Genomic DNA, 13248 nt, shown 5'->3' on the forward strand with positions numbered 1-13248 from the left:
GTCTTTAAGAAAATAAATGGAACTGATAGATTATCTAATAAATCAGCCCAAATCCAAGACTTAAGGTGTTTCAAAGAGTTGTTGAAAGGTGTGAGAAGACATTAGTAAAATCAAAGCAAATGGAAATCACCAAAATGGCTAAGTGACTAGACTGCTACCACACAATGAATTCATGATAACTAGCCAAAACTCTACTTTTAAGTCTAGTAAATATTCACCACTTGGTTTACTTGTAAAGAGTGTATTTACAGTAATGTACTGACATTGACTCTTTCTTTTTATTCTAACCCCATGGCAGGGGTGGGTGGGGGGTGAGGCTGAGTATTTATTTATTTATTTTGCGTGAACCTTGGACCTTGAGCAACCCAGCAGAGCACTCTACCACTGAGCATCCCCAGCCCCTAACATTGACTCTTACAAAATTATTTCTCTAGGCTAATGCCAATAATTGATGTTCTTATTTCAATTCCCTAAGCCTTTTCACATTATTCTCCTCAACTAAAAACACTTTCTAATATCAGGCATTTAAAAATAAAAAAGTTACACACACACACACACACACACACACACACACACAAAGTCAAAGAAAATGAACCAAAATGAGAGGATATGAAAAAGGGAGTGAGGAAAAAAAGAAATTAAGATCCTTAATTATTATTATTTTTTATCTTTATTTTTTAGATGAAGGTGGACACACAACATCTTTATTTCATTTATTCGTGGTGCTGAGGATCGAACCCAGTGCCTCACGCATGCTAAGCACATACTCTACGACTGAGCCACAACCCCAGCCCCAAGATCCTTAATTATTATAATAGGAAGTCAACACATAATTCTAAAACTGAACTAAGAAATAGCAGTATATGTTTATTACTTAACAATATGGACACTAGTCATGTGTGATGGCACACACCTATAAACCCAGCTACTCACTGAGGAGATGGATTTTAAGTTTGAGGCCAGTTTGAACAACTTAGTGAGATCCAGTTTTAAAATAATATTTAAAAGGGGACTAGCAGGACTGGGGCTGTGGCTCAATGGTAGCTCACTTGCCTGGCATGTGTGAAGCACTGGGTTCAATTCTCATCACCACATATAAATAAATAAAATAAAGGTCTATCAACAACTAAAAAAATATTTTAAAAGGGGGGTGGCACTAGGGTTCGGTGCAGTGGTGTACACCTTTAATCCCACCTGAGACAGAAGAATCTCGAGTTCAAAGCCAGCCTCAGCAACTCAGCAAGACCCTGTCTCTGAATAAAATATAAGAAAGGGCTGAGGATGTAGCTCAGTGGTTAAGCATCCCTGGGTTCAAGCCCCAGTATCAAAAAACAAAAGGGGGGCTGGGGATGTGGCTCAAGCGGTAGCGCGCTCGCCTGGCATGCGTGCGGCCCGGGTTCGATCCTCAGCACCACATACCAACAAAGATGTTGTGTCCGCCAAAAACTAAAAAAATAAAATAAATATTAAAAATTTTTTTTCTCTCTCTCTCTCTCTCTCTCTCTCTCTCCCCTCTCTCACTCTCTCTTAAAAAAAAAAAAAAAAGGGGGGGGGGATGGGGTGGGCTTGGGATGTAGCTCCATGGCAGAATGCTGAGTTTAATACCTAGCACACACACCCCCCACCAAAAAAAAGAAAAAGAAAAAAAGAGACCAAAAACAGCTAGATTTACTTCAGAGAACTGAAAGTGCTCTCCTTTCCACACTCACCAGGCAGAAATAAAACAGGAATAAAAGTAACAAAACAGACCTCACTTTCTAAGAGGATAATTATTAGAAATAATTCCTCCCATCCTTTGGTGCTAGAGATTAAACCTAGGGCCTCATGCATGCTAAGCACATGCTCTGCCACTGAGCTACAACTCAAGCCTCCAGAAACACATTTGCTTTTTTCTTTTTTGGTGGTACTAGGGATTGAACCCAGGGCTCCCTACATCCTAGGCAAGTCATCTACCACTGAACTATCTTTTCAGTCCCTAGAAATACATTTTTCTGACTGAGAATTCAAAGTCAAACTTTTATAGCAATAAAAAAACATTGTGTGGAGGGAAAAAAAGTAGGAGGAGGGAATCACCTTTTTAAGCACCTTCATGGCAAATATTTTCCCAGTATTTGCTCCTGTTACTTTTCGTACTTGAAAAACCTGAATAAAGAAATAAAAATTTGTGTTATTAAAAGCCAAATTATGTGAGTTATGCTCCCTTACTTGCTATTTATATGAAACAATTAACACAATAGTTTATATTGTAAAACTTAGCACCATGAAGTAGTATGGGCAAAAATGATCAGCTGGAATAGACCATATTTTAAATTTTACTAGTGAAATCTGTTAAACATGGAACTTTCTTGTTTGTTCTGCTGCCATCTGTTGGCAATGGTAGAAAGTGACCATCTAGTGATGAGAACTCTGTGCTACTTTAATACATAAAATCCCAGTTTACTTAGAATAAATTATAGTCAGGGTTTCCAAAAGCATAACAAACTCAAAAATTATAAAATACTTCATAAATTTATTCCAGAGATGCCACTGTTCTTGTTTCATATAAAACTATTTAATAATAGTTGATATGGAATTGCCATTTATCCATTCCATTAAAAAATAGCTAGCTATAAAACATTTTCATGCAACAGTTAAAACATATGAATTTGAAGTGCATGTGCTACACATTCAGAATGGTCAAAACATATGATATGTCCTTAAGCTAAAGAATAAACTACACATGTCATATTTGGCAAAAATTAATACTTTATAATAATATAAATAATTATTAAAACCTAATCCTAAACAAGATGTTACCTAAATTCTGTCTCTTGAAATAAAATGGCTGGATGTAAGTTTTCTTGGACAGAACACCTAAAGGTGAGGTCTTGCCTACGGCAAAACTATGATAGTAAAATTTCGTCTGCTTTCTTATTTTTTCAGTTTCCCTAACTTGATTTCTCCAGGTAACTGCAAATCAAAGAAAATCAATTGAGATTAAGAGATCAATAACAGATAACTTAATGTGCATGCCTTTTGAAAGTAAGCAGTAGTTTGTAAAGGATACTTATACAAGGTATCATTTAACTAAAGGAAAGAACCCATCTTCTAATACTAGACTTTGCCTGGCACAGTGCCTACTTATTTAACAAATACTAAGCATCTATTATGTGGCAGATTTTTACCTGTGTGGTAGTAGCAAGAAAGAAAATGGAACTATTTACATCCCTCAAGTCAAACCATATTCTTTGCTAATGGCTAACAAAGATTAAAGATAACTGCTAGAACAAGGGTATAAAAAGCAATCTAACCAACACAGACAACAGCTCTCATTTCAAAAATACTTCCTACCTTTCCATAGCCCCCTTTACCAAGTACCCGAAGTAGCTCAAAACATTCTGGTCTGATTTTTTCTGGCCCTCTGTTCACACTAGTTTCTGAGATTTCAAATTTCTCACAATGTTCCATGCCACTGGGAAGAAAAGCACAACCAAAAGTAAATTTGCAAAAAGTTAAATTATCTTCGTCACATTGTTAGAAAGCAATAAAAGAAATGGAATCCAATTAAGTAAAAGGAAAAAAGTACACAACAATAAAACTAGTTATCTGTGCTCTAAGAAAAGTGATGATTTAATGACATGGCAGGTCATTATCAGGGTGGGCTGATAATTGCCTATCTGCTTGTTCACAGAATCGCCATCATTTATTTTCATACGCATGAAGCACCTCCAAACAAAGGGAAATTAGAATAAGTTTATTAAGGTGACAAAGGAAAAATCTTCTAGTTATTCAAATTTAGTTGAATACTTATTCACATTTAGATTTCCTAGGATCTTTCAAAACCTATCCAATTCAAAATGTCCATGAGAAAAGGTATTATATAACACCATTTGTCAACTTCAGCCGAAATCAAAGATCTTTCAAAATTTACAATTATTTCATCCTTAGGCTACAAAAATTCTTGCTAATAAAATCTATCCATGGCCAGGCATGGTGGCACACACCTGTAATGCCTACAATTTGGGAAGCTGAGGAAGGATAATCATAGGTTTGAGACTATCTTGGGCAACTTGATGAGATTCTGACTCAAAATAAAATATTTAGCCAGGCATGGGAGCACACAACTAATCCCAGCGGCTCCAGGCTGATGCAGGATGATCACAAGTTCAAAGCCAGCCTCAGCAACTTAGGGAGACCCTAAGCAACTCAGAAAGGTCCTATCTCTAAAAAAATATATAAAATAAGGGTTGGGAGCCTGGCACAGTGGCACACGCTTGTAATCCCAGCTGCTTCGCAGGCTGAGGCAGGAGGATCACAAGTTCAAAGCCAGACTCAGCAAAAGTAAGGCACTAGGCAACTCAGTTAAGACCCTGTCTCTAAATAAAATTAAAAAAAAAAAAATAGGGCTGGGGATGTGGCTCAGTGGTTAAGTGCTCCTGAGCTCAATCCCTGGGACCCCCCCCGCCCACAAAAAAGGGTTGGGGATATGGTTCAGTAGTTAAGTGCCTCTGGGTTCAATCCTTGGTACCAAAAAAAAAAAAAAAAAAAAAGAGCTGGGGATGTAGCTCAGTGGTAGAGCACCCCTTGGTTCAATCCCCAGTACTGGCATAAATAAATATTCCAAAAGGGGTGGCAATTGTGTCTGTCATTTATGTTTCCTATATGAGTGACCTATATTCTCAATCTCCTCCCATACCAAAGCTTTTTACCTGAGGGTATGGTGCAGATCAGATTAATCACCATACTCACTGAATACAGCTTGTTTAAAATGATTTAAGACTGCATGAATATGTTTGAATGATGTATTAAAAAAAACTAGACACGTTTGATTTTTTTTATACAAATTTTTCAGTGAAAAAATTTAGATTCACTCCATACACCATGAATTTGAATAAATAGCTTTTTATCAAAAGCTATACATAATATTAAAACTCTGGGGGGCTGGGGATATAGCTTAGTTGGTAGAGTGCTTGCCTCACGAGTGCAAGGCCCTGGGTTCGATCCCCAGCCCCAGCACCTGGAAAAAAAACAACAACTCTGGATACGTTATTATATTGATCAGATTTTGGTGCCAAACTCAATAAACCAAGTCTATAAGAATGACTAGATATTTAAGAACAAGTTATTGGAATCACTTGATGGCTATGAACTAGAACTAGTATAACCTACTTGAAGGAAAGCACAATGAAAATCTTTTCATATAAACTTACAGTTCATATGGTCCAACTCCCCCATGGTCCATGCTTTCATTTAACTGACCCTGAAAAATATGTTAAAAATTTTAGAATAATCACATACACATAAAATTTAAAAGTTTAATGTTTTATCTTATAACTGAAAAAGAATTAAATAAATAAACCATCTTAAAATTTTTCTATAATTTAATAATCAGCAAATATGGTGGTGAACAAAATAAAGTACACAATACTATGGGGGCTTCACTTTCAATTTTTTTTCTCTTTTAATTTCTTCCTCCCCTCCACATTTTTCACTTTTAATTTCATATTACAACTATACTACAGAGTCCACTCATTCATCATTTCAAAACAAAATCAATTGGCATTTCCTTCAAAAATGACATATATCTATTAAAAATATATTCGTGTGCATGATGAAACTGAAGGCATTACATTCTGAGTTATTAAATCAAATTATTCACACAAAGTGCTATTCTGCTATGCTTCTGTCAGGAAGACTAACACAATGCTCTGAACTAAGTCTAAGATAATCACAACTAGTCTAAGATATGTAATGTACAATAGAGCTAATCAGGGAAAAATAATTAAGCAATGTACTCAAATATTTAGGATTCATGCTGGCCATTCTGACTACAGAGTAAATGAGTAAAAAAATTTAATTAACCTTATATGCACTAGTAATGAACAATCCCCAAATGAAATTAGGAAAACTTCATTCACAACTGCATCAATAAGAATAGCTTAGAAGCCTGGTGTGGTGATGCACACTTGTCATTTCAGTTACTTGGAAGAATGAGACAGGAGGATCACAAGTTTCAGGCCAGCCCTGGCAATTTAGCAACACCCTGTCTCAAAAAATAAATAAAAGGGTTGGGAATGAAGCTCAGTGATAGAGCACTCCTGGGTGCAATCCCTAGTATCCCTGCTCCCCAAAAATAATAGCTTAGGGGCTAGTGTTGTATCTCAGTGGAAGACGGCTTGCCTAGCATGTGTGAGGCACTGGGTTAAATCCTCAGCACCACATAAATATAAATAAATAAAATAAAGGTATTGTGTCCATCTACAATGAAAAATATTTTTTAAATAGCTTAGAAAAAATGTGTCAAAAGTGGCAAGACTAGAACAATGAAAAGTATAATATAGCTGGGCACAGTGGCACACATCTGTAATCCCAGTGACTTGGGAGGTTAAGGCAGGGAATTGCAAGTTTGAGGCCAGCCTCTCAAAATAAAAAATAAAAAGGGGTTGAGATGTAGCTAAGTGGTAAAGTGCCCCTGTGTTCAATCCCCAGTATCAAAAAGAAAAAAAAATTATAAAACATCACTGAGAAAATTTTTTTAGAGATTTAAATATTCCCTGGGGTGATGTATGCCTATAATCCCAGCATCTTGGGAGGCTGAGGCAAGAGGATTTTGAGTTCAAAGCCAGACTCAGCAAAGGCAAGGAGCTAAGCAACTCAGCAACATCCTGTCTCTAAATAAAATACAAAATAGGGCTGGGGATGTGACTCAGTGGTTGAGTGCCCCTGAGTTCAATCCCCAGTACCAAAAAACGAAAAAAAAAATCTAAATATTCCTGTTTAGGTTCCTTATTTATAGATTAGAAGACTTAACATTGTCAAGTCACAATACTAACCAAGATGGTCTACAGAATAGATTGAATCCTATCAAAATCTGAGGTTCCATTCTTGAGGATGTAGACAAGTTGATTCTAAAATTCATATAGAAATGCAGGGAACCGGGCTAGGGTTGTAGTTCAGAGGTAGAGCACTTGCCTGGCCCATGTGTGGAACACTGGGTTTGATTCTTAGCACCGAATATAAATAAAAAATAAAGGGCTGGGGTTGTGGCTCAAAGGTAGAGTGCTCGCCTAGCACATGCGAGGCCCTGGGTTTGATCCTTAGCACCACATCAAATTAACTGAATAAAATAAAGGTATTGTGTCCAACTACAACTAAAAAATATTTTTTAAAAATAAAGTTTTTCCAACAACTAAAAAATGTATAATGTTACATATATACATACATTAAAATATAAAATATTATATATTAACGAAATGCAAGGGACCCCCAAAAGCCAATACAATCTTGAAAAAGAACAATGTTGGAGGACTAACACTTCTCAATCTGAAAATTTAGCTGGGTGTGGTGGTGCATGCCTGTAATTCCAGCAATTTGGGACGCTGAGGCAGGAGTATTCCAAGTTCCAGGCCAGTCTCAGCAAGTTGGTAAGGCCCTAAGCAACTCAGGGAGAACCTGTCTCAAAAAAAAAAAAAAAAAAAAAAAGGTGGGGGTGGTGGTATTGGGAATGTGGCTCAGTGATTAAGTGCCCCTGGGTTCAATCCCCAGTATCAAAAAACAAAACAAAACTTAATACACAGCTACAGCAATCAAGATAGTAGAGGCAAAGGACAGACAGATGGATCAATGGAGAATTGAGAACCCAGATATAAATCCTTTCATTTACAGTCATTGATTTCGACAAAGATGCCAAGAATATTCAGTTTGTTTTTCAATAAATGGTGCTGGGATAACTAGATATTCACATGAAAAAAAATAATTTGTATCCTTACTTTACAACATACATAAAAATTAACTCAAGATAGGTATGAAGGCACATACTTATAATCCCAGTCATGTGGGAGGCTGAGGCAGGAGCATTGCAAGTTGGAGGCCAGTCTCAGCAATTTAGTGAGGCCTTAAACAACTTAGTGGACACTGTCTCAAGAAAATAAAAAATAAAAAGGGTTGGGGATGTGGCTCGGTGGTCAAGTGCCTCTGGGTTCAATTCTCAGTAACAACAATAAAAACCCTCAAAATGGATCAAAGATTTAAACATAAGAGATAAAATGCAGAATAAACACAGATGATGATGAAGTAGGTAATGATTTCTTAGATCCATCACTGAAAACACAAATGATTAAAGAAAAAGAACTGATCATCTAGATTCACTGAAAATTAAAAATCTTGGCCTTCAAAAAATACCATTAAGGGCTGGGGTTGTGGCTTAATGGTAGAGCACTTGCCTAGCATTGTGAGGCATTGGGTTTGATTCTCAGTATCACATAAAGTAAAAAAGGTCCATCAACAACTAAAAATATTTTTTAAAAAATACCATTAAGAAAGTGAAAAAAGTCAGGCACAGTAGCCCACGCCTATAATTCCAGCGACTCCAGAGGCTGAGGCAAGAGGATTGCGAGTTTGAAGCTAGCTTTGGCAATTCAGCAAGACCTATCTCAAAATTAAAAAAAAAAAAAGGGGGGGGGGGTTAGGGGTTCTGGGGATTTAATCCAGAAGCGATTTACAACTAAGCTACATCCCCAGTCCTTTTCATTTTTTGAGATAGGGTCTCATTAACATGCTTAGGGCCTCACTAAATTGCTGAGGCTTGCCTTGAACTTAGGATCCTCCTGTCTCTCAGCCTCCTAAGCCACTGGGATTATAGGTGTACATCACTGCGCCTGGCTCAAAATTAAAAAATTTAAAAAGGAAAGGGGGACTGGAGATATATAGTTCAGCAGTAGAGCACCTCTGAATTCAATCCCCCAGCACCAAAATAATAATAATAAAATTAGCAGCAGGAATTCAGTTATTGGTATAAAATACAGTTTTAAAATGAAAATTACTGAATAGTCATTTTACACAAAAGAGTATCACTTTAGAAAAGGCTCTAAAAAATCAGAAGTCTTCAAGTTAAAATTTTAGAACAATTCCAAAGACATTTAGGCCAATAAATCTTTAAAGTTATCAGTATACAGCCAAGATACACAATGAAACTGGTAGTATTCTTAAAGAATAGACATTCAAAAGCCTAAAAACACAAAATTTAGTCATAACTTATTCATGGCGTAAACTTACTATCTTAGTCATAATTTGCTCATGTGTGAACAACTCAGGATGAAGTGTAAAACCAGGATGTATATATGTTTCATGACTGAACTTATGCAAATGGATAGGGCACTATCAAGCTGAAAAATAATTCTCACAGTTTCAACTGTATACAATTTTCAAACAGAAGTGGTATGAATGGCTATGGTTAGTTTCTTTGGTCGCTGTTGCTCCATATAATCACCTCTGATGGCTTAAAGACAAAAGACTAACTTCTCCTAGATGTGATAAAAGTGGTATTACATAATTGTTTTTTATAATGTCCATTTTACTTAATTCTAAATTAAAGACCACAGAGTAGTTAACACAGAACCATTACTTTGAAGCCACCTCATAAGATATGCCCTTTGGCTATGTTTCATTTCCGGAGCTGGCCAGGCCTGTAACACCACCTGTATCTTTGCCTATAACTTCTACCCGTTACCTTCTAGGGCAAAGGCACAAAAGGTGTAATTCTTTCTGCTCCTCCTTTAGAAAAGTCTCACACGAGAACAATGAAGCTAACACTATATAATACACACTAAAGACTTCTTTCACAAGAAACTATTCAGAATTTTTCTGCTCTCTTAAGCTTTATGATTCATCCAATACTTTTTCTATGTGCCACTATGATTGACAAAAAAGGTACTATACAAGATACACTGTTTCAAACTAGCCCACTGGAATGACTATTTACAAAGTTTTAAATTAAAAATGTATACAAATTCAAATTAATATGCCTATACCCAACGAAAGAGAGTAGATTTTATAAAAGTTTAAATAAATTATCCTTAGTCCAGATATTTGTTAAACCAATTATCCATGGTTGGGATATAGCTCAGTGGTTAAGCACTTGGCCTAGCAGGGGCAAACCAGGGGTTTGATTACCAGTGCATACAGGCACACACACTCTACAAAAGATTTTTAGGAAATCAATTATCCACTTGTCTGAATGTACACATATACTTCCTTTATGAGATTCAGTAATCCAGATGAACTGGGAGAAAGGGATAAACCTTGCTCAAAATCTCAGTTGCTGCTTTATGTTAATTACGTATTACAAGACAAGATAATTACTGATGAGATTTTTTTCTATAATTTTCAAAATCATGAATATTTAAGTATATACTACCTAGTACTTAGTTTTTCAAAAATATTAAACATTCTACTCAATAAAAATATGATATCCCAATCTGAAACTTGTATAGTAAGCCTCTATGATTATTATAATCCCTGGTACCAAAAAAAAAAAAAAAAAGAAGAAGAAAAAAAAGGGCTGGGGATATGGCTCAGTTGGTAGGGTGCTTGCCTTGCTTGCACAAGGCCCTAGGTTCGATGCTCAGCATCACACACAAAAAAATAATAATAATCCCCCATCAAAACTCTAAACCATTGGTTTTAATATACACTATTACATTCCTCTGGGTGTTCAATCAGGGTTTGTTTTGTGTTTAATTAGATGACAGACATTCTTCTACTTTATCCATAAATGCATCAATTCAATCTCTTCATCATTTAGTCTCTGAAAATTTAATTAAGCATGTAAAAACCTATACTTACAGATTTACTCAGTGTAACATATCTAAAAAGGCATATAGGATCAATGATTAAAAGAAAAAAAACCCTGATGTTACAGTTCTAAAAATACTATAACTGCATTTATAATTAAGTTTCTAGGTATGAATGAGGGTAAACTTGAATGATTGGTTCATTGCCAAGGAAATGAGTAGTACCTGTCAGTACTGCCATGAATCAGCTAACTTTTTAATATACCAGGATATTTTGAGAATATTTAACATTTTTTTTCATGTAACGCTCATTTTACAGAAAGGTGTCAAAGATTAGACAACTTACTCTAGGTCACATTATCAGTGAGTATGGCCAAAATTCACTTTTGACATACCGGCAAAATATAACAAGACTAATAAATGCAATGAAAAATCTGTGCAACGAAATTTGCTGAATGGAGTGAGAATACACCACTATATGATTGTAGGCAATCATCTCTCTAGCCTATGCCTCCATTTCCTTACTATAAAATGAAGAAGTGAGGCTACTCTGATACCAAGGTTAAAAGGTTTGCATAATAAACCAAAAGGAAACATTTGAAGATTTTCTAAGAATCTAAACTCTACCCATATTTCAGGTTAAAAAAAATCCTTTCATTTTAAATATCAGAGTACTCTGTATGCCACTGAATCTCTTTGGGTTACCAACCCAATCCCACTCCAACTCTCTTCCCTTGTCCATCTTGAGGAGCCCCTTAAGCAAAACAAACTCTTAGTGAGGGGTGGTGGTACATGCCTGTAATCCCAGCAACTCAAGAAACTGAGGCAGGAGGACTGCAAGTTCGAAATAGCCTTGGCAATTTACCAAGCAACTTAGTGAGACCCTGTCTCCAAAAAAAAAAAAAAAAAGAATAACACTCAAAAGAAACACTTTCAACTCCAAAAGCACTGCTAAGAAGTTAGCCAATCCCAAAAAAACAAATGCCGAATGTTTTCTCTGATATAAGGAAGCTGTTTCATAGTGGGATAGGGAGTGGGAGCATGGAGGAACAAGCTAACTCTAGATAGGCCAGAGGGGTTGGAGGGGAAGAGAGGGGGCATGGGGTTATTAATCATGGTGAAATGTGATGATCATTATTATCCAAAGTACAGGTATGAAGACACAAATTGGTGTGAATATACTATGCATACAACCAGAGAAATGAAAAATTGTACTCTATATGTATAATAAGAATTGCAATGGGGACTGGGGTTCTGGCTCAGTGGTCGAGCACCTGCCTAGCACATTCCAGGCCCGGGGTTTGATCCTCAGCACCACGTAAAAATAAATAAATAAAACAAAGGTAATGAGTCCAACTACAACTAAAAAATGAATACTTAAAAAAAAAAAGAACTGCAATGCTTTCTGCTGTCATATATTAAAATAAATAAACAGCACTGCCAAGTAACATATTTTACTGAAGGCTCTCTCTCAAAATCTTTTGCTCTTAATTACCTTTGCTCTTTTTTGAAACTTCCTCTTCTTAAAGTAATGGCCACAATTCTTGGCTTTTCCACTTTTTCTGGTTCCCTCTACCATAACCTATCAGAATCTTATAGTCCCCCTCCACCACATCCTATCAGAATTTTGCTGGGGCTGGGGATCTGGCTCAAGCGGTAGTGTGCTCGCCTGGCAAGCGTGCGGCCCGGGTTCCATCCTCAGCACCACATACCAACAAAGATGTTGTGTCCGCCGAGAAATAAAAAATAAATATTAAAAAATTCTCTCTCTCTCTCTCCCTCTATCACTCTCTCTTTAAAAAAAATTCTCTCTCTCTCTCTCTCTCTCTCTCCTCTCTCACTCTCTCTTTAAAAAAAAAAAAAAAAAAAAAAAAAAAGAATTTTGCTATGCTCATCAAAACAAAAGCCCAGGAGTAAAGCTAACCTGTAACACTTAGTGTTTCTGAAACAAATTTAGAATGTGAGAAGAAAAACAAAATCCCAGTTCCTATAGGGAATCTTAATACAATAGTGTACTTTCAAAGGAAGATAAACCTGTAGTCTGGAAAATCGGTTCAACTAACAAAGACGTAACACATTCTTTCTATCTAGTTTTCTCCCCTGCCCTACTCCACAGCCACTTCCATATGGAACCAATACAACAGAGTATATTAAACATAGAAAGTAATCTTGTATTTGTTTCAAACTGTATTTAGTGTTCACTATGTCCAATTAAGAGGCTAACTAGAATTCCATACAAAAATATATCAGTTTAAAAAAAATTTCTCAATACCCACCTTCTAAACTGTGTGACTTCGATTGAAACTCATTTGATTATGAAAAGAACAGTATTATTTTAGCCCACTTAGTTTCATGAAGTGTTCAAAGTTCTTTACATATAGCATCTCAATCTTTGGTCAGCAGTAGGACACAATTTACTTGCCAGAGGAGAAAAATTGGGGGTGAGAAAAGAGAAGGGAAGCCCCTTATGCGGTTACAGCAAACATCTGACAGCAGTCATAAGTTACATATACACAATGGAATTTAGGACCTAAATTGCCATGAGGTTAACTTTGAAGACCGTTTGTCCATAATCAGTAATAAACTACATCATTTTTGCACCGCAGGTGCAATTTGGTTTTTTTTCCCATAAGTATCTTAGAAACATTTATATTTCATAAAGAATAACCAATAGTATCACAGCAAAGGTAAAATTGAG

General features: G+C 36.1%; 1 protein-coding gene across 8 annotated transcripts in view; it reads right to left on the bottom strand.

Annotated features, from left to right (window-relative positions):
- The window catches only part of RPS6KB1 (ribosomal protein S6 kinase B1), a 60333-nt gene that overhangs the window by 45970 nt on the left and 1115 nt on the right, over positions 1 to 13248 (bottom strand). For 7 of the 8 annotated variants that reach the window (XM_081270443.1, XM_081270439.1, XM_081270440.1 and 4 more), the window contains exons 2-4: positions 5190 to 5239; positions 3331 to 3451; positions 2074 to 2142 (exon numbers count right to left, since the gene is read on the bottom strand). In XM_081270443.1, the coding sequence (XP_081126569.1) occupies positions 2074 to 2142; positions 3331 to 3451; positions 5190 to 5239 (240 nt within the window). Of the gene's footprint in view, positions 1 to 2073; positions 2143 to 3330; positions 3452 to 5189; positions 5240 to 12826; positions 12846 to 13248 lie in introns of those variants that run through there. The other variant, XM_081270441.1, reaches the window with a different exon arrangement.

Source organism: Spermophilus citellus (assembly GCF_964194105.1).
Source record: "Spermophilus citellus genome assembly, chromosome: 17".
Taxonomy (NCBI): Eukaryota; Metazoa; Chordata; class Mammalia; order Rodentia; family Sciuridae; genus Spermophilus; species Spermophilus citellus.